This window comes from Rhinatrema bivittatum, chromosome 2 (genome assembly GCF_901001135.1).
Source record: "Rhinatrema bivittatum chromosome 2, aRhiBiv1.1, whole genome shotgun sequence".
NCBI classification, from domain to species: domain Eukaryota; kingdom Metazoa; phylum Chordata; class Amphibia; order Gymnophiona; family Rhinatrematidae; genus Rhinatrema; species Rhinatrema bivittatum.
Window position 1 is genome coordinate 789,574,072 of NC_042616.1, and position 26,241 is coordinate 789,600,312.

General features: G+C 43.0%; 1 protein-coding gene across 1 annotated transcript in view; it reads right to left on the reverse strand.

Moving 5' to 3' along the window:
- The window catches only part of COL22A1 (collagen type XXII alpha 1 chain), a 791,008-nt gene that overhangs the window by 251,595 nt on the left and 513,172 nt on the right, over positions 1–26,241 (reverse strand). Inside the window, exons 17-18 of the mRNA XM_029592071.1 lie at positions 8,140–8,193; positions 3,503–3,556 (exon numbers count right to left, since the gene is read on the reverse strand). Of these exons, the coding sequence (XP_029447931.1) occupies positions 3,503–3,556; positions 8,140–8,193 (108 nt within the window). The remainder of the gene's footprint in view (positions 1–3,502; positions 3,557–8,139; positions 8,194–26,241) is intronic.

Here is a 26,241-nt window from a genome sequence, read left to right on the forward strand (position 1 = left end):
ACTCCAACCCCTGGATGGTCAAATGCATGGACCAGACAGCCCCTGCCTGAGATGTGCTCTTGACCAGCCAATCGTCCAGATAAGGGAAAACATTTACCCCAGCTTGCAGAGGTGCGCCGCCACCATGGTCAGCATTTTGTGAAGACTTGTGAGGCAGACACTAACCTGAATGGCAACATCCGGTAATGGAAGTACTGTTTTCCCACCACAAATCGGAGATACGTCTGTGACTGGGGAAGATCTCAGGAGCCATAGCCATTATCCTTTTTGCAAAAGGGGGATCAAGGTGCCGAAGGAAACCAATGTGAACTTTTCTTTTTTGACAAATTTGTTCAAGGCCCTTAGGTCTAGGATGGAATGGAGTCAGAAATTACCTAGAGTAAAATTCCCACCCTCTTTGCCTAGGTGGGACAGGTTTCACCGCTCTGGCTGTTAAGAGGGAGGAGAGCTCCATTAGCAGTACTTCCTGATGCGCTACTGGCCCCAAACTGGGCTTGGAAGGCAACACCCAATAGATCAATTTGTTCCCCTTGATGGACAATGGAAAGAACCCACTGATCCAAGGTTATACTGGGTCCACTGGTTTGCAAAGAACTGCAGCCTGCCCCCGACCAAAAGGTCCAACGTCCTGGGTTCGGGCGACTGGCCTATACTCCCTATTAATCATTCAAAACCCCATCTCTGGAGTTGACTGAGGTGCCGGCTGGGGCTTGGAGGCTCTCTGCTACTTATGGTGGCCACAAGAGCCCTGATGCTGCAGCCAGGAGCGAGGGGGTAGAAGATAGTTGTTGCGTCCGTCGCTGCTCAACGCCCTCACTCTGCCCTCTTTACCTCTGTGGCGACTCCCTCCAGGTCTGATGGACGGCTGGCTACCAAGGCGTCTCCATGCCGTCTCCCTCCAGCGTACCCGGACCGGCTCGATGCTGCAACTCCGCCATCTTGTCCTGATACCTAGGGCGCGCGCGTGAGTCCCGACTCTTGTACCAGCAAGGGCGGGAACCTCAGGGGCATCCCCCTGAGATGACGTCATCTGCTTCCAATATTTAAAGGTCTTTGATAACGCTAACAGATCGAGTTAGCAAGGACACGGACACGGACACAGATACAGATTCATCCAAGCTACTCTGCCTCCTCGGACTTACCAGAGGTACCCACTCCTCGGGGCCTCGCTCTTTTCTTTATTTCAGATTACAGATAGGAACCGGTACTTGCTCCTCAAGGGCCCATGTTCCTGAACACTCTGAGGATTCTCTACTCCCTGGAAGCTATCACTGCTACAAACAAATGTGAGTTACTGATGGATAATTGTTGGAGGATTTCATGGTGTTCCCAGAGCTGGGCCACCGGGTCTCTCAACCTCTCTCTGAAGAGATTCTCCCCAGTATACTGCACATCAGTGAGTAATTCCTGTACATACAGTCTGAGATCAGAGGCCTACAGCCATGCCATTCTGCGGGCATCAATTTCTACTACAGAGACCCTCAATGCCATGTCGAAAACATCGTAGGTTGCTCGAACCTCATGTTTTCTGCACTCTAGGCCCTTCTGTACCAGCAACATATCCTGCTGCTGTTGAGGCAGCTGCTCAGCCACCTCCTGCACCTGCTTCGAGATATTTTACCAGTATTGGCTCATTTAGAGTTGACAGGAAGCTATGCGGACAATGAGCATGGCCCCTGAAACACTTTTCTCCCAAGAGCACCCATTCCTCTGTGGTCCTTCCCTGGGGCTGCCAAGGAATGGGACTGAGAACGCTTGTCTCTCTTGAGAGCATATTCAACTTCCATCGACTGGTGGGGTAGCTGCCGCTTACCAAATCGGCCTTCTTGTTTACAGGAGGCACTGTGAGGAGGTGTTCCCATATCCTCAGCAGCAACGTCTTTATATTGTGTACTGGGGCTACCATAATCTTCTTAGGAGGCTCCATGAATTGGAGTATCTCAAGAATTTTGTGCCTGGCATCCTTCTCCATCAGTAACTGAAATGGGATGATTTCCGCCATCACCCTCACAAACCCTGCAAAGGTTAAGTCCTCAGATGGAGACTTCCTTCGCTCTTCTGGAGAAGAAGGGTCTTATGGGAGATCCGCAGAGCCCTCGGAGGAGGATTCTGTTGTGTCATCCCCCAGGGGTCATAGGGATCCTCATCCTCACTGTAAGCAACAGGGGACTGAGCCCTAGGCACTCTGCCTTCGTCCACAGGTGCAGACACCAGCAGAGCTGGATGTGGAACTACAGGCCTCGGCGCCTGTCGGCCTGGGTGCAGCTTCCTCCTTGGAGGAACTGGCAATGACTATATCGGTAGGGGGAGGCTATGGTGCCCCAACTGGCACCGATGCCGTCCCAGGAACCAATGCCAGCTGGGTTGGTAATGCACCAATGAGCATACTGAGCTTCTCCAGCAACGGTTCGAGGACTAAGATGGTACAGGCTACGGTGCCGTTGGTGCAACAGTACCAATGCCCTGCATCGCCCGTTCCACTGCTAACTGGAATCACTGCTCCAGCTTGTACTCGAGCGTTGCTGATAACACCAACTGAGAGGAAGGAGGGGTGGTCAGATCCTGTTTGGACCCGCAAGATAAACCGGTGATTGGCATCAGGACCAGTGGAGACCATCGCAGAACCCTGCACTGATGGAAGACTGGCGCTCTTTGTCTTAGGGTCACTTCAGGGGCATCACAGCATGTGCCAGTGCATCCCCATGCCAGGCACCGTGCATCAACGGGCACTGGTGCCAATGCTTCTTCGGCTTCCCTCGATGCATGACCTGGTCCTTCCCCGGTGCCGAGGCTAATGAGGAACACAATGTCCTCGGCCTGAAAGAGCTTGACAATGGTCAGTCTGCAGTGCTCCTATCTGCCAATGGCACCAACAGAATGGTTGGTCCCGCTGATGTTGCTGGTGCAGTGTCCATCAGTGTGGTTCTGAGGTTCATCAATGCTGATGCCGATGGCTCGGTCTTCCTCGACTCGAAGAGTTGCTCCATCTTGTTGAGCTGAAGACGACGACATTTGGGGTCATCTGTGCACATAAAAGGCAACCCCAGATGTCATCCGATGCCCCCAGGCAGAGGACACATGTCTCATGGGGATCCATAATGGACATGGTCTTCGGGCACAGAGTGAATCACTGGAAATCAAACATGGCCATGACAGGACAAAATAAAGGGATGCAAAATCAAAATTGATGGTGATGGGCATTGATGGCTGGCAGGCACCAAGGCCAAGATTAGAGCTCAACAACCGCGATGCTGCAGCTCCGTGGAAGAAGAGAGATTGGAGAGGGACCCATGTGGACGTGTGGTATAGGACATTCTATGTATGCTCTGTGTTCCTAGTCAAAGTTCTAGAAACTTTCACATAGGTTTTCCGTGTCGGGGCTCTATCTGATGATGTCATCAATGTGGGATGACTAACATCCTGTTGTCTTTGGAGAAAAACAACTTAAAATAAGCATGTCCTCCATACTATGCATGCTCCATTATAAGTTTTTTAAGCATACCTTGTCACCCTTGGGTCCGAGGTCCCCCGGTGCTCCAGTGCTACCCGTCAGGCCCTGTCAAATACATGAACAAATTAGTCTGTTGCAAACCCGCCCCACCCATTGTAGGCATGAGCATTTAAGGAAACACAATATGTATTTTTTAAATTCAAGAATTCTGAGCATTGAGTAGAAATAGTTCTTATAATGGGAGAAAGTTCAAGAAGAGGTGGCATGACTTAGCCCATCACATCTTCCAATATTTAAAGCTGAGCTATTAGGCTACAAGACAGAACAAATTATTGCAGGATTTGCTGATTACAAAGTTTGGTTTTCTGCATCAGTTTTTATACGCTTCAAAAACGATGCCAACAGATAATTTACAATGTGCATACGACACACGTGAAATAACTGAAAGGTGAACATGTTTTATGCTTTAATTGTGATCTGCTTGCTTAGCACTGATGGCTCGTTATAAATGGAAGATAAATATTTTAAAAGAAATAAATTGCCATATTGGAGAATGTCTAACCAATTACATTTTGATATAATTTGGGCTCCATACAAAACTTTGTCATTAAAATTAAGGAGGCCGCTATTCAGCCGTGGAGCGGCTAGTTAAGTTAGCCAGATATAGCTATCCGGCTAACTTAAATGGGATTTTCAGCGGCACAGCGTGCCTCTGAATATCCCCGGCTAAAAGTTGGCCAGATAAGTATATCTGGCCAACTTTAGGTCAGCCCTACGTGCTACCAGAGTTAGTTGCATAACTTATGCTGCTAACTCTGGCCCACCCCAAAACGCCTCCCACTTGCCCTCTGACCTCTGCCGAATTATGCAGGTAAATTCTAGCTCTATGGGAAAAACCACCTTTATGTAAATCAAGCTTCTAGGCACAAATTAGAGAGATTAGTCAAAAGGAGGGTAATTTTACAACTCCCAGTTTAGCAGTAGAGTCTGCGTGTTCCATGTATACACAGACTATACTAAGGCTTTTCAACGTGAACTTACGCAGATAAGTCTCCAGGAACACCCAGAAGTCTACATGAACAAGTCACACCTGTTCCAAGATGGGCGCATTTTGTGCACGGTAACTTACATGCATGCTTTTAAAAATACAAAAATATGCATCTATGTCGTATGCCTGCCCTCCAGAACTAGCCTACTCCTACTATGCATACTAGTCAGGCAAAACCAGGTTCTGGGGCGGATTTTAAAAGCCCTGCTCTCGTAAATCCGCACGGATTTACGCGAGCAGGGCCTTGCGCACCGGCGCGCCTATTTTCCATAGGCCTACCGGCGCGCGCAGAGCCCCGGGACTCGCGTAAGTCCCGGGGTTTTTCGAGGGGGGCGTGTCGGGGGACGGGGCCGATCGGCGCGGCGTTTTGGGGGCGTGACGCGGCATTTCGGGGGCGGGCCCGGGGGCGTGGTTTCGGCCCGGGGCGGTCCGGGGGCGTGGCCGCGCCCTCCGGAACCACCCCCGGGTTGTGTCTCGGCGCGCTAGCGGCCCGCTGGCGCACGGGGAGACGTAAATCCTCCGACAAAGGTAGGGGGGGTTAGATAGAGTAAGGGAGGGGAAGGTGAGGGGAGGGCGAAAGCGAGTTCCCTCCGAGGCCGCTCCGATTTCGGAACGGCCTTGGAGGGAACGGAGGCAGGCTGCGCAGCTCGGTGCGCGCCGGCTGCACAAAATCGGCAGCCTTGCGCGCACCGATCCTGGATTTTAGCGGCTACGCGCGTATCTACTAAAATCCAGCGTACTTTTGTTTGCGCCTGGTGCGCCAACAAAAGTACGCGAAGGCGCACTTTTTTAAAATCTACCCCTATGTGTATAACTTTACATCATTGGCCCCTGGATTATTTTCATAATGCCACTTTACTCGCATAAAACTGAGGATTAAGTGTACAAAGTTGCTTTGGAATGGAAGCTCAAAGAAGACTAAAATATTCCATATTTTGTTCTGACACTGAAGTAGTGCACATCCATTCCTACCGGTCTGTTTCAATGGGAAATAAGTGGCAGATAGAACTGTGGCAAAACCCAGTGCTGCTTCTTTTAGTAAAGGCCAGGCACTCTTACTACTGTATTCGTCTTTATGCCGGTTGCAGCCCTTACATGGATTGTCCGATTTGTCTAGTCTTTGCTCCCATGCCTTTTCTTCCCTGTCTTTCCTTCTATGGCTGTTTCTTTCTTATGCCTCTTTTCCCCAGAACCCTCTACCCAGAAGGTTCTGTAATCATCTGATGATTTATATATTCCTAAATAGAAAACTAAATTGAATCTTTCTGTATTAATACAATTTGGGAATCATAGCATACAAAATCCATTTTAATGTAAGTTTTGATATAATGAAAAGGGGCAAAAAAAAAAAAAAAGACCCAAAACTAGGAGGAGGCTTGGCTAGTGCTCAGAACATTGATTTAATATATGTTTAGAAGCCTCAGGGAAAGACTACAGCAGTGTAGGGAACCTTTGGTTTCCCCTCACTAAAAGGATTATATCATTTAATGGGGGAGGTCCAGTATAGGAATAGTGAAGAGAGGTTTGGGTTTTGCTCCCCATATGGGAGCTGCAGATGGTATGACCTAGCTGTTTATCATCCCCAGCACCTCATGGATTTTTAGTTACCTTTTCAAAACAGACTGGAGCCCTCTCTCTCTCCTGCTATGCATTTTAAGTTAGCCTTTCAAGAGGACAGGAGCTTGCTGTCTCCTGCCCCTTTGGTTTCCCTTATTTATTGGAAAGGAGATGAGGATTTCCCCTTTGGGGTCAGCCTTCCTTTGGCCTATGTGATTCTGCGTACGTTTTTTTTACTCTTTTAATCCATTTTGGAGAATTCTCTGTGACAGAGTGGATTAGGACGTCTCTGTTTTCAAGGCTGGATCAAGGAATAGGGAAAACCTGCAGTGTGCTCTCTCCCCCTTCAGAGGGTGGACCTAACATAGACCCGATGCAGAGGAGTTTCAAGCTTTAAATTAAATGACTTTTTGGACTACCTCCTTGGCTGTGAGGCAAGGACGTTTTATTCCGCCCTTCTGCCTCTTGCTTGAATTTTCCCCTTTTTAGGTTCAAAGGCTATTTTGTTTCACTGCGAGCTGATGGCCCTTGGTAACCAAACCTTTGGAGAGAGGTGTCTTTCACCTTGATAGAAATTTGAAGTATGGAGGAATTCATCAGGAGGAGAGTACCCCGGTCAGCTGTATAAGGGAAGGAAAATGAGAGTATGCAAAATGGCAAGAACTTTGCTGCTGCTGTCTTAAGTAGATTACAGGTGAGAGAAAAGTGCCCACCAGGTACTTAATAAGGAGTTCAGGGATTCGAGAAGATTCTAGGAAAAATATTTAAACTGGGACTAAGTCCTGATAACTTATTGGGATTGTATTCTAACCGCCTACAGTGGGAAGAGCTGGGATATAAATTGGTAAGAATAAAGGAGGAACTGAACTCTCTTCGCTCTGCTAAATCTGAGTATTTGGGGTAACTGGGAAGAGAAAGAATTCAAGTGTCGAAAAAGTGTGCTTTCAAGATATTGAAAAACTTTACTAAAGAAGTGAGGTCATAAGTTTATTATCCTTCTTACTGTCTTATTGCTTATTGACTTTAATTGAAACTCGAATTGAAGCTACAAATATTCTTCAGTCATCTAATCAACTATCAGTAAAAGAGGCTGGAAAGCACCTTGCTTCTCAGTGTGCTGTTTGGATGAGAGACTATGATACTTATCAGAGCTGTGTACAGAGGACGAAGAAGGGCTTAGAGTGTAAAAAACCGGGTATTAAAACTATTATCCTTTCCCACATGAGAATACTAGAACTCAGATTTTATGCTATCTGTGGAGTGATCAAGAAACAGAGAGAGAGAGAGAGTAAATACTTAGGAGTCTGTACATTCCTATGTGCCCCTGGGTGCCAGCAAAGGATCTTTCCTACCCCGGGGTTTCAGCAAGAAATCAGAGCAGAGATTTAGGAATATGTTAAGCTGTGCATGCACTTGAAAAGTAAAGATGTCCCTGCTGCATGGAAGCAGCAGGGACCTTGGAAGAGAAAACAAGCCACAGAGATTTTTTTGTACAAGATCTGCTTACATTTCCTTTGCTTTCTGTGTTGTGGGTGAACAGCTGAGTGAGACACAATTCAGGCAAACCCTCTGCGATTTCTCTGCACAGTTTTGCCAAAGCATCCAAAGTCTAATACGTGCTGCCTCTGTTGTTCCAGTCCTAGCACACTGGAGCATGGATTGGCACCCCTACCCTCTCATTAGGAAAACACAATCTGCGTGAATCCGGTTATTTAGAAGCGAAAAGTCTGTGCATTTGTCCATTGTGCAATCTAACTACATGATCTGAGCTTTCTACTTATCTTTCGTGTTTGAGACACAGCACGTAATGGCTGGCACATTCCCGCAGTCCTCATGGGATGCCATGCAAACTCCAGCTTCCCCAAAAGTTAGGGGAGCAGGGTACAAGATGTGACATCCCCCTCCTCCACCCCCCCTCCAGTGACTGCATGACAACAGCGACTCGTAGAAGTCATGGACAATTATGTTATTCTTGCAGTTCTCGGACTCATTTTGAAATCCTTGCAGTTGAGCCCAGCGTGGTAGTTCCCAGCCTCTACTTTTCACGAAAAGAAAACTATGCTAGCAAAGCAGCATTACATACATCTAGCCCATCGGCGCCAGGTTTTCCAGGAAACCCATCGAGACCTCGTTCGCCCTAGAGAAAAACAGAATAGGAAACATTAGTCAGATAAAAATTTGCATTTGCTCTTTTAAGGCTTGCGTCAACTGAATTCATAACTTAGAAATATTTCTGGCAGAAAGCTGTTAGTCAACTTCAGCAAATAAAAATAGTCACATTCTATATTAATGGCTGATGTTAATGAGATACATGTTAACAGAGCTACTAAAGTATGCACATTAATGTGAATGGTGACAGAAGCTAACTTTTCTGCATTACTTGTCTGTTACATTTTGCATGTTTTAACACACATATTTCACTGTACTAATAAGTAATGAGCTATTTAGCATACTTTTGTATATCAGTATCTTTTTAGCTTAGATTTTGCATTAATAGCAATATTATTTATGTAATTTATATAAATCGCATATACAAAGCAGATCAATGTGATGTACATCAAGTTTAAATACAATAAAAATGTAAAAAGCAAACTTTACCATGCAAACTATAAACATAACATTCAGAAAGTAAATACAATCACATTTAATAAGAAAATCATATATATGCACAATCAATAAACATAAAAAATTAACCAAATAAATTATGGAAGTCATATTAAAGCGAGCTGGCTTACGCACATTAAAAGTGTTAACACACAGTAACTACTTGTGATAGATAATGCAGGTATTTAATGTATATTAATATTTGTGCTACCATTTGTTACATGGGCCCCTATGTTAGAGAATTTGTCTCAGAAGCCCTTTGTACCTCAGGAATACCAAATATGGGTTATTATACTGGCCCTCTAACCTGTGTATTAAATTATAAACTTCATGTATCCATAATGCACAATTTTTCTCATCATTAGAAACATAGAAACATGATGGCAGAAAAAGATTGTGTGGTCCATCCAGGCTGCCCATCTGCCCATCTGCCCAATTAATTTAGCTGTAAAATTCCCAGCACTTCTTTAGAGATCCCCTGTATTTACCCCATGCTTTCTTGAATTCATATACTGTTTTTGTCTCCATCAGCTCCACTGCGACACTGTTCCATATTTCCACCTCCCTCCCTGTTAAAATGTTTGTCCAAAGATTACTCCTGAATCTAGCCCCTTTCATTTTCAAGAGGCTTGCCTCTTCTACTTAGAAACCTTTAAGACATTTAAATGGCTCTATCATATCTACCTTATCTTGTCTTTTCTTTAGAATGTACATGGTTAGATCTTTAAGTCTATCCCCAAATGCTTTAGGCCGAAGACCAGTGACCATTTCAGTACTGACTCCATCCTGTTTATATTCTTTTGAAGGTGTGGTCCCCAGAGTTGTACACAGCATTCCAAGTGAAGTCTCACCAGGGACAGAGGCAATATCACCTCCCCTTTTCTGCAGAATATTCCTCTCCCTAATGCAGACAAGCATCTTTCTGGCTTTTGCTGTCACTTTATTCACCTGTTTGGCCACCTTAAGATCATCAGATACAATTACCCCCAGATCCTGCTCTTCCTTTGTGCTCAGAAGAATTTCACCTCCAATACGCCACCTTTCCCTTAGATTTTTGCATCCTAAATGCATTACTCTGCATTTTTTAGCATTAAATCTCAGCTGCCAGACCCTAGACCATTCCTCAAGCTTCGCTAGATCCCTCCTCATGTTTTCCACACCTTCTTGTCTGTTCACCCTCTTACAGATTTTGGTATCATTGGCAAAAAGACAAACATTTCCTGACAATCCTATGTCACTCACAAAAATGTTGAAAAAAAAAAAAAACAGTCCAAGGACCATTACTAAGGCACACCGCTAGTAACGCTCACCTCCACAGAGTAAACTCCATTTACCACTCTTTGTTGCTTACCACTCTGCCAGTTTCTAACCCAGTCATTCTAGGTCCCACACAAGCACATTCAATTTATTTAGAAGTCTTCTATGTGGAACTGTATCAAAGGCCTTACTGAATGAAATCCAAGTACACTATGGGGCGGATTTTAAATGCCCTGCGCGCATAAATCCGGGCGGATTTACGCGCACAGGGCCCTCGCGCGCCGGCGCACCTATTTTGCATAGGCCGCCCTCGCGCGCAGAGCCCTGGGCTGCGCATAAGTCCCGGGGTTTTTTAAAAGGGGCAGAAGGGGGCGTGTCAGGGGCATGGCCGAATGATGCGGCATTTCGGGGGCATGACGTGGCGTTTTGGGGGCGGCGACGCAGGCGTGGTTTCGGCCCAGGGGCGTTCCGGGGGCGTGGCCACGGCCTCCGGACCAGCCCCCGGGACCGGAACACGGAGCGGGGCAGCCGGCCGACGCGTGCAGATTTACATCTGCTTATCACAGGCGTAAATCATGGAATAAAGGGGGGTTGGGTTAGATAGGGGAAGGGAGGGGAAGGCGGGGGGAGGGCGAAGGAAAGTTCCCTCCGAGGCCGCTCCGAAATCGGAGCGGCCTCGGAGGGAACAGGCAGCGCGTGCTGGGCTTGGCGCGCGCAGGTTGCACAAATGTGCACCCCCTTGCGCGCGCCGACCCCGGATTTTATAGGCTACGCGCGTATCTTATAAAATCCAGTGTACTTTTGTTTGCGCCTGGTGCGCAAACAAAAGTACACGATCGCGCAATTTTTTAAAATCTACCCTTATGTCTAGCACTCTCTCTTGATCGAGATCTCTGGTTATCCAATCAAAGAAATTGATCAGATTCGTCTGACAAAATTTACGTCTGGTTAAACCATGCTATATCGGTTCTTACAATCATTGCATGGTTTTACCAGAGGTAAATCTTTTCAGGAAGAATCTGACAAAATTTACCTCTGGAACTGGGCAGAAGCAGCACACTAAGAATGATTTAGGACAAGGAGCAAACAATGCTTGCCACACTTCAGTTCCCGAAATGCCTCATTTGAATGGCTTCTAAATAATTCAGCAGATCAGCTCTAGGAGAATCAACGAAAAAAATGGATAAAGAAAATTTTAAAATGATAGTATTTGGTTGCGAAATACTTGTATAAATAAAGCTGACATGAGAAAGACTTTTCTATAGAAGTTTGGTAAGGTAGAGACTATACGTTAGAAAAGTGAAATTTTGAATTAAAAAATTTTGGAAGAGACAATTGTCCTCCCAGCCCTTTTGATAAAGGTGTAACTGGTGGCCAAACCCTTCTCTCATTACTGGGTTCTTAGTGAAACGTGATTGAACAGATGTTGTAGTGTTATGGGAACATGTCTTAAGTAACCCGACTTTAACATAAAAACATAGAAATGACGGGAGAAAAAGACCAAATGGCCCAGACAGTCTGCCCAGCAAGCTTCCACACTTATTTTCCCATACTTATCTGTTTCACTGACCACCAAGTTCAGGGCCCTTGTTGGTAACTGTTTGATTCAAATTTCCTGCCACCCCCTGCCATTGATACAGAGAGTAATGTTGGAGTTGCATCAAAGGTAAGCAAAAGGCTTAATAGTTAAGGGCAGTAACTGCCGCATCAAGCAAGTTACCCCGATGCTTGTTTACCCAGACTGCACAGATCAATGCCTTGTTGGATGTTGTCTGAATGTAAATCCTCTTTTCCACATTTCACCCTGCCATTGAAGCAGAAAGCAACACTGTATATGCATTCAAAGTGATGTATCAGGCTTAATTGGTTTATGATAGTAACCGCCGTAATAAGCAAGCTACCCCCACGCTTGTTTATCCAGATTGTGAAGTTCAGTCCTTGTTGGTTGTTGTCTGAATGCAAATCCTCTTTGCCACATTTCCCCCTGTCGTTGAAGTAGAGAGCAATACTGTATATTGTTGTCTTGTTTATAGGGCTCTACATAGAACTAATACAAACTAATATCTTGCAACAGGGATTAATGATAGAACGTAACTTGGAAAAGAGAATATAAATTTAAAACAGAGATAAGCGCTATACAATATAGTACAATGAGAAATGGAGATTAATTATTAATTATGTATATGCATCAAAAGTGAAGCATAAAGCTTAATGGTTAAAGGTAGTAACCACCGGCGCCGCATCAAGCAAGTTACCCCGATGCTTGTTTACCCAGATTGCACAAATCAATGCCTTGTTGGATGTTGTCTGAATGTAAATCCTCTTTTCCACATTTCCCCCTGCCGTTGAAGCAGAGAGCAATGCTGTATATGCATTCAAAGTGATGTATCAGGCTTAATTGGTTTAGGGTAGTAACCACTGCAATAAGCAAGCTACCCCCACGCTTATTTGTTTACCCAGACTGTGTAGTTCAGTCCTTGTTGGTTGTTGTCTGAATGCAAATCCTCTTTTCCACATTAACCATGTGAAGGCTTATTGAGTAAGGGTAGTAATCACCAGGTAGTAGCCATTATTCCAGCAAGCCACTCCCATGGCTCTTTGCTTCATTCCCATCCTCTAGCCTTTATGGATCCACAGTGTTTTAGTCTTCACCACTTCTTCTGGAAGGGCATTCTAGGCATCCACCACCCTCTCCGTGAAGAAATACTTCCTGACATTGGTTCTGAGTCTTCCTCCCTGGAGTTTCAAATTGTGACCCCTAGTTCTACTGATCTTTTTCCCAACGGAAAAGGTTTGTTGTTGATCATGGATCATTAAAACCTTTCAAGAATCTGAAAGTCTGTATCATATCACTCCTGCTCCTCCTCTCCTCCAGGTTATACATATTTAGGTTCTTCAATCTCTCTTCATAAGACATTTTATGAAGACCTTCCACCTTTTTGGTCGCCCTTCTCTGAACCCCCTCCATCCTGTCTCTGTCCCTTTGGAGATACGGTCTCCAGAACTGAACACAGTACTCCAGGTGAGGCCTCACCAAGGCCCTGGTCAAGGGGATCATCACTTCCTTTCTCTTACTAGATATTCCTTTCTCTATGCAGCCCAGCATTCTTCTGGCTTTAGCTATCGCCTTGTCACATAATGTGTAACAATCTGAAGTAGGCGAAACAATCACCCCAAGGTCTCTCTCCTGCTCCATGCAGATCAGCCCTTCACCCCCCCCCCCCCCCCCATCAAATACAGTTCTTTTGGATTTCCACACCCCATATGTGTGACTCCGCACTTCTTGGCATTGAATATCAGCTTTGACCACTCTTTCAGCTTCCTTAAATCCTGTCTCATTCTTTCCACTCCTTCTGGTATGGAAAACCACAGGAAAATTCTTAAAGTTACAATTGGTATTCTAATTTTGTTAATAGAAGACATCAGAAAATACAGAATCCACATCAAAAGGATAACCCACAGTGAAGATGGCATATCTCCTAACTTTCAAACAATAGAAGCAACATATACTTCCCAAAATATACTCTGTAGCAGAGAATACAAGACTGAGGAGATCCAGTCACTATGGCAAGTAAACTTCAATAATCCAAGGGAAGATGGCCTGACCCTTTTGACTTTATGGAACATTTATTTAATTTCATTTATTTAAAATTTATATTACGCACATTACAGTAGCAGTTCATGGCTGATTACACCAGGAATATATACATAATTAAAAGATAAATGGATTATTACAAATATAAAAAGAAATATTTTGGAATTTATCTTGATTCAGTTTAAAGTCTGCTTTGTGAGAAATTGAAGGCCAAAGAAAAAAGATTGGTCTTTAAGTCTTTTTAAAATGATTTTAAAGTGTATGTGTGTGGGGGGCTTAGCTTCTCTGGGATAGAGTTCCATAGATGTGGGTTTGCAACGGATATGACTGTTTCTGGTGTTGTCTAATCTTGCAAGTTTGACTGTTGGAATCTCTAATAGCCACTTATTAGATGATTGGAGGGTTTATTTAGTTGAAGGTTTGAAGTTAGCCAGGCAGACGAATCTTTATGGATGATATTACAGATAAGTGTTAGCATTTTGAATTGAGTCTGCCAGGGAACCAGAAGCCAGTATAACATTGAAAGTACAAGTGAAATATGGTCTTTAAGCTTTGTACCAGTTAGTATCCTTGCAGCAGAATTTTGCACAACCTGTACTGGATGAATAGTGTTGGCAGAAAGGCCAAGATATAGTGAATAACAATTGAAACCCCCCTCCAAAGGAGAGGGTGGAAGAAAGCATGCTACCATTTAAGTGAACTGCAGCAGAAAATAAGGGCAATACAGCTATGTAACATGAGCCGCCAGCCCAGGGAAAGCCAGAGCTTGATTGAAAAGACCCCTTACTGTGAAGGTTCTTAAATGACCATTGAATAGATGAGTCAGAGATTCAGGTAGGGATATGCATGTCACATCCCCCTTTACTATTGCTGTTAAATTATATTGAACACTTTAAAAACAAAGGATGGCAACTTTGACTGAAAAAGTCAAATTGCATAATTCTGACTGAGAGAGGGATTCATGAGACAGAGTTGTACTGAAAAAACATTCCTTTCAAACAAAGATACTCTCACCCTGACTAACAAGGGGAACCAAAACCCTTGGGTGCTTAGTTCTTAGAGCAGAAAAAGAGGGTCAGACAGGATGGAAGGGTTTGTATGTATGCTCTTTCCATAGTCATTGCTGGATTTTTTGCCTTTTGGCTGAGAGGCAGGTGATTCCTTCAGGCTGGGTAGCAATAAATGTCTGGCCATGTGTTTAGCTGAACTGGAATCACTGAAACCTGAGATTACTAAGAGCCAGAATCACTGACTAATAAGCAAGACATGAGCCTAGTGGAGCTATAAGCCCAAACAAATGGAAACCCTCTCACTGAGGAAGAAAAGCGAAGGACAATGGCAGATTTGAAGAGAGTATGATGAGGGCCCCAGTGGCAAATCAGGAAGCAACATTGGGTCCCACAGAAGGACAGGGATCCCAGCGGCAGATCCAGAAGTGGAGTTGCCCCCCCAGGAGGGCATGGACCCCAGTGGCAGAATTGGGTCCCCAAAGAGGGCGCAGACCCCAGCGGCAGACTGGAAAGCTGCATCGAGTCCCCCATGCCCCCATGGAGGGCACAGACCTGTCACCAGGATGGAAGTGGAGCAGAGGAGATGGCAGCAGTTTAAACAAAATGGACCCTCTCCCCTCAACCAGCAATGCCCATTGGCCCAGGCTAATAATAATACTTGTGAGAACAAAAGAGGTCCCGCCTAATCTATATGGTGATATACTGTGGAGACTAACAAACCCAAATGCCCAAATATTAAATGTTCTTTCTATCTTGCAGAAATGTATATATGCAGTAGTTGCATGGCCTGAGATTAATAACCTTGAGCAGTAAGTGTGCTGTTTGATATCCTTTTAGGGATGCACATAGTCATGGGAAATGTATATAATCATATAGTCTAATTAAACCTGTATAAATGTAAATATACTATCAGCCTTGTTCACAGTCCCATTTGTTTTCCTGGAATGAAGGAGAAAAATTCTACCTACTAATACCTTCTTCCCCAGGTGGAGGCACCAGGTGCCAAGAACACGAGGGCTGATGGAGTCAGTCCTAGGGGGGGTCCCTCCAACTTGGTCCTGGACATAGAAATGCAAGGTAAGCGGTCAAGGGGGGCATTTTGCAATAATCAAAGGCATTGAGCACTATAGATTGTAATACTGATCTAAAGTCCTGAGACTCTAACAATGGTTTGATGTGTTTTAGTAAACATAGTTTATAAAAAGATGATTTAACATTGCCTCAAGTGAAATTTTCATTGAGAGATTAGAATCCAGAATAATACCTAAATTTCTGGCTGTTCTGCCAAAAATCAGCTGATGATTCAAATAAGTTAGGGTGTTGGGAGTTAGATAGGATATAGACATGACTCTTGAAAATCAAATAATTTCAGTTTTTGAGACATTTAATTGCAATCTGTGATAAAATTATGGCTAAAGCTCACCCTTGGGGGATACCTTAAATGATAATAAACCATTCTTATTTAGATTTGTATATTGCGTTTTTCGGCACTTCAAAGTGTACATCAAAACAGATTACATTAAGGTATTATAGGTATTTCCCTATCACCACAGGGTTTACAATCTAATTTTGTACCTGAGGCAACGGAGGATAAAATGACTTGTCAAAGGTCACAAGGAGCAACAGCGGAAGTTGAACCTTGTTTCCCTAGGTTGTAGCCCAGTGCTCTAACCACTAGGCTACTCCCCCATTCATGCCATTCTGAGCTAACTGAACCAAGTCTAACCTGTTTGTGATTTTCCAAATAAGAAGTGAACCATAATAATACAGTACTAGAGATGCCAATGGATTGTAATCTTGACAGATTGCATTATTGACGGCTGCGGATATATCCAATAGTACCATGATATGATCAGTGTTTGAGTCAAAGCGCAAAAACATGGATCATAGAATGAAAGTAGGAGTGTTTCCGTCCTGAAACCTTTGTGGAAGCCATGTTGGTGAGGATCTAGAATACTATAATCAGCAACGAAATCAGTAATTTGTTGCAAAACCACAGATTCAATAATTTTTCTAAGAAAAAAGAGGGATGGAATTAGGCAGAAATTTGAAAAATCAGTGGGGTCTGTGGATGGTTTCTTGGGTATAGGTGTGGCAGAAGCTTGTTTTAAAATTATTTTTCCAGCTGTTAGGGATAAATTAACTAAATTGGCTATATATGGGGCAAAATCAGTTTTAGCATACTTTAGTAATGCTGGAGGACAGGATTTACAAGGCATGATCAAAACGCTTATTTTTTATACAACCCATTGAATAGTGTCAGTGGAAACTGGTGCAAAGCTATCCCATTGTTGATTTGAGTCAGATGTCAAGTATCACAGGAATCGGAAGAAGTGAAAAACTGTTGTACATTTTTTTTAATTTTGTTAATGAAAGAATGATCTAATTGATTACATTTGGTTTTAGCTGGTAATGGATTGACAGAACAGGTTGTAGATAAGAACTTAATCTTATTAAATAACTTGGCACAGTTCGTACCTACTGATTTATTTTCCTTGAACAGAAGGATTTCTTAACATTATTAACTTTGTTTTGATACAAGCAAAAATATGAAAAATATTCAAATCATCATTGGGGGATTTGATGTTTATGCCAATGGTGCTCAAATTGTCTGAGGTTTTTCTTCATTACTTTTAATTTGGATGAATACCCAGGGGGCATAGTGATGTTTCCTAATTCTCCTCGTTTTCAAAGGGGCAATTTCATCCATGCTTATTGTATTATCATTCCAGTTGGTAATTGCTGTCTCAATACTATCCAGAGCAGAGGACTGAAATTTGGGCAGATGCGAGGTTTTAAAAAGTTCAGGATCGATGTGTTCCCCTCTAATAATCTCAGAGGGAGCGACTTTATTAGTTGTTGTATTAGTCATTTCAGACAAGTCTACAGAACAGTTTAACTGAAATGAGATAATGATCTGACCATGGAACAGGGATGGATTTTAGAGAGTATACAGAAGAGTGAGTTAGGTTAGGACTGATAAACAAAAGATCAAGGGTATGGTCATGCTTGTGAGTAGGAAAACTGATGAGTTGTTCTAAGCCTATACGTAGCAAGGATTTGATCAAGGTCTGAGCAGTTTCTTCCTCTTGCCTCAATTTCTCCACACAGTCCTCCACATAGAGCAATGGGTAAACCTTTCCAAAGGTTCAGAAAATCATCCGGCATTCTGCATAATACTCCTATTAGCCTATTTTTTTGTACTTGAAAAAAAAAATTTTTTTTTTTGGGGGGGGGGGGGGAGGCCAGGGCTGGGATCCTACAATTTATTATTGGACTTTGGGGGGGGGGAGAGGGCCGAGGTAGTCACCACGTGGCTACATTTTATACATATTTTTTTTAGTTTGGGGGGAGTTGGAGCTGTGATTGGGGTCAGCACTGACCCTTGTTCAACTTCCCCATGTTCCCAGAACAATTCTTTTTTGGGGGGGGCAGTTGCCCTTTAAGGCAATGGCAGTCTCTTGAGGTTGGGGCCACCATCAAGTTAAAGGGCTGCTTCTTTTGCCCTATGGTGTCTGGCCACAAGAAAAGAGAACATGCCATAGAGCCGCAATGTTTCTTCGAGGAAGAAAGTGCCACTATCGCAACACCCCCCCCCTCCCCCCACAATAGTTGGACCCCTCCTGTGAAGAAACATTGTGGCTTAGTGGCTCTAGGCCTAAGTTAGGCCTTCTCAACTTAGACAGATAAGACATATCCAGCTAAGTAGGTATTTGGCCATGGATATTCAGCTACAAAGTCTATCTGGCTAACTTATAGGGTCGTTTATCATTTTGTGTTAAGGCCCTAACACCCGCGATAACTTTGCAGTAGAGAGTGCATCGTACAAATAAATTCCTCTTGAATCTTTCATCGATTCAAACAGCAGAAAATCTTCAATGATGTCAACTTTGCTGTTTGTACCTCCTACTTTGTATGAAAAACCACACCCCCAAACCTACCCCACCCCCAAACCCCACACTGAGTTAAAAGTGCCCCCTCCTAAAGTTGTATAAATAGAAAGTGACATATTGATTTCTCTACAGAATCTCTCTCTTTCTCAAAATGGCACAGGTGCAATAAATTTATCATACCTTGCAGAAATTACTGATGTGGGAGCAGGGTAATTACCCTAACCACGTCCCTTTTTGTCACGGGTGCTATTTCCACTATATTTATCTAGGCCTTAGACAGCTGGCTATGTTTTGAATAGCTACTTCCATAATAGTCAGGAGCAGTACACCTATAGGGCTCTCGTGCTACACAAGCTATTTCCAGAGCACTCTCCAGAGAGCTACAGAACTGAGGGAAGTTTGAAATGACTCATTAGTGAAACTTTTTTTTTTTTTTTAAATACCTTATAAAATCAAAACTAGATCCGCAGAGAAAAGAAATCAGAGTTAAAACATACACACACAGATTATGGGGTCTGGTTCATCAAGATATTTTCCCATATATAAGGAGAAGAAAAATTTCAAAGATATTTACACGGATTAATCGGTATGCCCTAAATTTAACCTCCTCAGAGCAGCTATAAGTATGTGCAGGATTCACAACATGCGCACTTTTATCCGCCTTATAAAGGAGTGTTCCTAGGGGAACATGTTTACAGTATGTCAGAGAAGTAAAGGCTAATGAGGAGTGGAGACGATGAGCGATATACAGTAATAGGTACAGACCACAGTAGTAGGTAGCATAGCACTGGTTACATTCATGGAACCTTGTCTTACAGAACTCAGTCGAAAAGACTTAACAAAGAATTAATTTTAACATATGCATTGTTTATTCACAGGTGCTTGAAGAGAACAGAGTTTTATTTAATTTTTATTTGAATTTACTGTTTTCATAGAGAATAACTTGAATTCAGAAATTAAGGCATAGTGAGACATGGAAAACAAAAATAAGATAATATATAGATTTATATAATGTAATAACACACTTAGCACCATCTATATAACTCTCAAAAGAGAAGGGAGAATTCAGTGATAAATATATGATGTGAAATGGCATGCCATATCCAAAAATTAATAAAAAGCAGCCAGTTGTAGCATAAATAATTTCTTAAGAGTGACTACACAAGAGTGTTAGCATACATACTTCCTGACCAGTCTAAATGTTTTCACCACCACTTTGAGGTGACCTTAGCAACAAGAAATAGTCTCAAGTATTTGGGCCCCATAAAGATATACTTATTTTGGAAAGACAGAATTAAATAGTCGCAAGGTAAGTATAGATAAAATTTGTATCTAAAAAGAAAACCCTCTGATGCATAGTCAAACATTTTCTTCTATTTTGCATCACTTTATATCATCATTGGTTCCGAAACCTGTCTTGGAGAACTCCAAACAAGTCAGGTTTTCTGGATACAGTATCTGCAATGATTACGCGTGAGATAAGTTTGCATATACTGAGTCTCCCTGGTATGCAAATTTATCTCATGCATATTCATAGGGGACATTCTGAGAACTGAACTGGTTGGAGTTCCTCCAAGTCAGATTTGGGAACCACTGCTCTAGAGAAATCAGATCTTATGGCCCAAAAAATACATATCGCTATAACGAAAATACAGTCTGAATGTCTCAGTTTCAATTAAGTTTCAAAATAGTGTGATCAGCACCAGATGTTTCCTCTTCAGTAGTTGTCTCCAAAACCTGAGTGCTATTTAGGATCCCTAAAGGTAGCTGGCTTTCCTTAGAAAGACTCCTCTCTGGGTTTTTGCTCGCTTTTTAGATGGCAGATAATGGTGCCTCAAAATGACATAACATCGCTTGAAACCTTAAGAACATCTATAAAATATTCCCTGAGCATGTGCAAAGATGTAATAGTAATAGCTTCTGGGAAAATTAACAAATCTCAAACTTAAATATCTAGCTTGGGCCCCAGGAATTAAAATTAATTATGACCTATCAAATTGTCTTTTGTAAAGGCCAGAGAAGTAGCCCATAAGGTTAGGATTTGGGTTTCCAAATTCTTGATTTTCTCAGAATGCACAGAGATGCTGGGCTTGACTAGAAAAATTGAGATAAAAAGTTCCAGGCCATCCACCTAAATGCCTCCAATATGATAACTCCAGGATACTTCTTTACACCTCGGACACTGCAGGAAATACAGCAGTCCCTTCTTTAAGCAAGGTCAGTGAGACCAGTTCTCATTGCAGCGGTTCCTCATACTCTAACAAGTGAACATCAACAGGCCTTTTATCTGTCCCTTCATTACCTTCAGCAAGGCTAGCTTGAATGAGGTTGTGTGTATTCAGCTGCTTCACCCCCAGTTTATGGAACAATATCTCATGGGCTTTCACAAGGAAACCTGTTACTCTTCCTTTCACAAAAGAATCAAAACTTGGCGATTCAGCCAAGCCTACTCCTGAACTCTGAACTTTCACCCATCTTACTGCTATGTATCCTCCCTCAACTATGAAAACTGTATTTTATTTTTTATGTGCCAGGTATACCCCTATACTATGAAATCAGTGTACACCCTGTAAAGATTTTGCATTGTTCAGTTCCTAGATTTATGTTCTTATGTCCCCTTCCCAAATATATGTCCTGCAATTCACATCTTTCTTTGTAATCTGCCTTGAGCTTTTCCTAGGTTAAGGCGGAATATCAAGATAAAATAAAAAAATAAATAAATGAATTTCAGCACCTAATGAATGAGTGACATATGGGTTCAATTCTCTGTATACCAGGAGCGAAACAAAATAATTTAAAATCTTGTTGACGAGTGATAGCACAAGAAAACAAACACAGTGCAACTCCAAGGGTCATTTGTTTCAGCACCAGGCACCCAGCTTCACAATTGCTATAATCCTTTTCTTGCAGACGACGAACATTTCAAATAAAAATTCTGAATACACTGTGAATCTGTTTCAAAACAAATTACGAATTCTAAATATATACTAGCTTTCCATGGATGTTATTTATGTATATAATTTATTTCTCCACCATTTACAATAGCATTCTGAGTTACAGCACATAACAGAAAATACAATACAAGCAAAAATAAACAGTATAAAAGTAAAATACAATACAAACAATAGATAACAAAATAAATATACCAACTTAAAATTGACATTTAAAATCATAGACGTCCAATAAACTATGATCAATATGGCATAGATCACAAAAAAAATAACAGGTAATAATAAATGTATTTATTTATTATTTATCGAGTTTTATATACCGTCGTTCGGTTTTGCCATCACAACGGTTTATAAAGTTTCAATGTTTAACAGGGAGTTCAAAAATTCACGTGCTTGTTAACATAGTTATAGTAGGTGTAATAAGATAGTTCGGTTGTTGAACAGTACAGGTTAAATTACATGCTATGGATTAGATCTACAAGTTTATGTGGGTCGGTAGGGAGGAGGTTATAAAATAGGGTCATTGGGCGTTTTGGTAGGCTTTTGTGAACATCCAAGTCTTTAGTTCTTTTTTGAAGGTTTTTAAATTTTGTTGTGTTCTCAGTTTGGTTGGGAGGGTGTTCCAGAGTTAGGGCTTCCTAGGGATATGGCTCTCTTCCGAATTGGCGAGCCGGTGGAAATTTTAATAGACCTTTGTTGGCAGAACAGAGATTTCGGTTTGGTGAGTAGGGTTTTATGGATGCAGTTAGCCAGTTTGTTTGTTTTTCATATATTATTTTGTATATTATGGATAATAAATCAATTAAAAGCCTGTTCTAAAAGGTACGTTTTGATAAGTTTCCGAAAGACTAAGTAATCTGTGCCTCAGTGGGTTACCAATTCCATCCTGTTATCTAATGTAACCCATGCCTGTGGTACACGATGTTAGGTTACATCTTAGGAGCTACCGCCCAGGAACGAGATCTAGGCATCATAGTGCATAATACTTTGAAATCGTCGACTGCTGTGGCAGTCAAAAAAGCAAACAGAATGTTAGGAATTATTAGGAAGGGAATGGTGAATAAAATGGAGGATGTCATAATGCCTCTCTATCGCTCCATGATGAGACCGCACCTTGAATACTGTGTACAATTCTGGTCGCCGCATCTCAAGAAAGATATAGTTGCGATGGAGAAGGTATAGAGAAGTGCAACCAAAATGATAAAGGGGATGGAACTGCTCCCCTATGAGGAAAGACTAAAGAGGTTAGGGCTATTCAGCTTGGAGAAGAGACGGCTGAGGGGAGATATGATAGAGGTGTTTAAAATCATGAGAGATCTAGAACAGGTAAATGTGAATCGGTTATTTACTCTTTCGGACAATAAAAGGACTAGGGGGCACTCCATGAACTTAGCATGTAGCACATTTAAAACTAATTGGAGAAAATTATTTTTGTTGGAATTTGTTGCCAGTGCAGTTAGTGTAGCTGGGGGTTTGGATAAGTTCTTAGAGGAGGTCAATTACCTGCTATTAATCAAGTTGACTTAGAAAATAGCCACTGCTATTACTAGCATCAGTAGCATGAGATATACTTAGCTTTGGGGTACTTGCCAAGTACTGTAGCCTGGACTGGCCACTGTTGGAAACAGGATGCTGGGCTTGATGGACCCTTGGTCTGACCCAGTATGGCATTTCTTATGTTAATACTAACCAAATGAGGCAGTAAGAGTAGCAGGAAAGGCTCATATAACAAAGAGGCCTGAGGTCTCATGGTGGAAGAAGTCACCAGGTGATCCTTCAGGTATTTAGGGACCTTATTCCTTTTAAGACTTAAAAACCAAGGTAAAAAAATCTTAAACATTAACAGATACTGAAACAGGAGCCAAGGCAGCTTTTCAAGAACTGGGGGCGAATTGGTGAGTTATTTATTTATGAACATTAAATATTCCACTTTTTCCCCAAAGCTGGCCTCAAGGTGGATTTCAATTAATTGAAATGGACAGAGACATTAATTAGGACAGCTTACGATTGAAGCAGAATTTGAAATTAACTTAGTTTAGAATTCAGCATAGAAAAACCCATATCTGATTAGTTTCAAGATCCAGTTTGTCTCTGTTGTGTATAATACAGTCCCTTGTCAGGAGTTCAGGAAGTTGGGACGAAGGGGAAGGCCTGGCTGAAAAGCCAGGCCTCAGCTTTTTTCCTGAACTTAAGGTAGAATGGCTCCAAGCACAGGGTTAGTTGTACTTTGTACAAAATGTTTGGTGCATAACAGCTGGAAGCAGGGAATCTTGTGCAGGACAATCTGGCAGCAGTCAGTTGAAGAGAGGAGACAAGAACCATTTCAGCGGATTGCAGCTCCCTTGAGGGTATATATGGGGAGAAAAGTTGAGAGAGGTATTCAGGGATTTGGTTATTCAAGCATTCAAAGACAAAGCCTAGAGTTTTCAATTTTATTTTGCTTTCTACTGAGAGTCAGTAAAGTTGACATAAAATAGCCTTGATGTGATCAGTTGCTTTTGTACCTACCAAATTCTAGTGGCAGTACTCTGTAGGTGCTAGAGGCACTTCAAACTAGGGTGTTAGGTTCCACGGCTCGCGGTGCTCACCCATGAGCCGCTACACACCCCCCTGATGCCATCGACCTTCTGTCTGGCCCAGTGCCCCTGCTTCTTCATCGCGGCAGGATGCCCGCAAACTACTCTTAGCAGGACGCCACCGATGCTGCCTCTCCAGACCTTCTTCGAGGTGCGTGCATACCTGACAGCCCCGCATTTTGAAGAATCCAGGGCGAGAAGGAGCTACAGCGCTTGTACAGACATCAGTATCTTTGGCCTTATTTAAGGGCTTCTCAGAGCGTCACCTCTTCGTTTCAGCAACAAGTCGATTTCAGCCTGAAGTGTGAGTTGCTGCATCACGTCCCACCTTCCTCATCCTTTTCAGCCCTGCCCTTCCAACCCTGCCTACTCCTGTTCCTCCTCATCTTTCCTCAACCTGACCATTTGTACTGATCTCAGCCTGGACTCCCATTACTCTGGTGCACCGCCCATCCAAGACCTCAGTCTGGACTCTCCTTACTCTTGCCTGCCACTTGCCCTTGACCTCAGCCTGGCCACAGATCTTCTCTTCTGCCTTCACCCCAGAGACTGCCACCTAAGACCTGCTGGCTCCCGGAATCCAAAAACTCAACCCAAGGGGAAAGGGGCTGATATAGGCAAAACTCCTGTCCAGTCTCGGTACCTGTCTACTCCGCCAACTGGTGGTGAGGACCTTCAGGGCCCTCCCTGTAGGTTGAACCAATCTCACCACAGCACAAGGGTCCACAATCCTAACAGGGATGAACATTTGTTTGCAATGAGATAGGAAATCCCAATGATATTTCCTATTTCATTGCATTTCGGGAATAACAAAAAAATAACAGGAGAAAACACGAAATTTCATGTTTTTCCCTATCGTTTTTTGGGAAAGCCAAAAAAAGCAAGTTTTAGAAAAACAAAACAAAACCCAGAACCCGCCCCCAACCCTTCTCATTTAATACAATATTGAGCTGGCCGCCCTTTGCCCCTTTCTTGAGACAAGGGCTACTGGTGCCACTGAGCATCCCCTGACACATGGTAGAGGCAATGGGCGGCCCGCGCCATTTTTCAAAATGGCTTTGGCCAGCCCATTGCAGTAATCAATTTGGCTGGTGATTAACACATGGATTACAGTAGCAAGATTGTGCTTAAAAAGGAAATGGCCTAGCTGGCAGAACTGATGCAGATACTTGACGGAAGACCTTACCACTTTCGAGATGTGGGGTTCTGGAACGTTTTGGTCAAGACAGCAGAAACATGAGAAAACAAGCACTGAATGTATTTCTTTCCTCTCTCTGTTCACTTCAAAAGAGAGAGAGAGAGAGCAGATAGCTGTAACACCACTCGCTGAATTCCAACTACCACCTGGCTAGGCCATTGAGGCCTAAATGTTTACATTCAAAACCAATGCCCTGCCTTCACTCAGAGCAAGCTCCAGCACACAGCTCCCGCTCTGACTAGGCAATTTGGCCTTTTTGCCACCTTGAGCAGAAAACGTTTGTCCCAGAAGAAGAATCCGTTTTGAAACATGGCATCAGTATCGGGCTATGACTATGGGTCACACATCTAATTGGACTTTATGTAAACTGGCAATGAGATAAGTGGTGTAATTTTTTGGACTTATAACAAAAATATTTTTTTAAAAAGGATAGCTTTATCTCAGGACCAACAATTATAAGGGCGGGCAAACTGAATTTTGCACAGCATTTTAATCCAAGTATAATGATTCTTTAACAAGTGCCTGTTTTGAGCAATAATCTATATATATATATATATATACTAGCTGTACTCGGCCACGCGTTGCCGTGGCTCAGTCTGGTTTAATTTCACAATGCGCATTAGCTCTGCTCCGGCCGTCCCAACTCCCTCCCCCCCTTCCCCGGCGGTGGACGGACTGGCTCAGCGACTCTTTTACCCTTTCCTCCTCCTGTGTGTAACTGTCCGGCAGTCCCTACTTCCTCCCCCCTTCCCCAGCGGCGGAGGAACGGGCTGAGCCATTTCTCGGAGCAGCGACTCGTCTGCCCTTTTCTCCTCCTCTCTGTGACACCCAGCACGTAGTGCAGAGCTCTATGGTCCGCAAATGCACTGTAGATCTGCTCTCTACTGCGCATTTGCAATCCGTCGGTCAGAGCCCATTTATATTGCAGATAGCGTGTGTTGCTTTTACGTCCAACAAATGGCGCTGTTTTTCCCAAAAAGCATGTTTTTACCTTTCACACATGTGACATCTATATAATATAGGTATATAAAACCACGCGCGTATTCGAATGCAACGTTGGGTCAAAATTTCAAAGCAATCGGTGAAGAACTTTTGGAGATT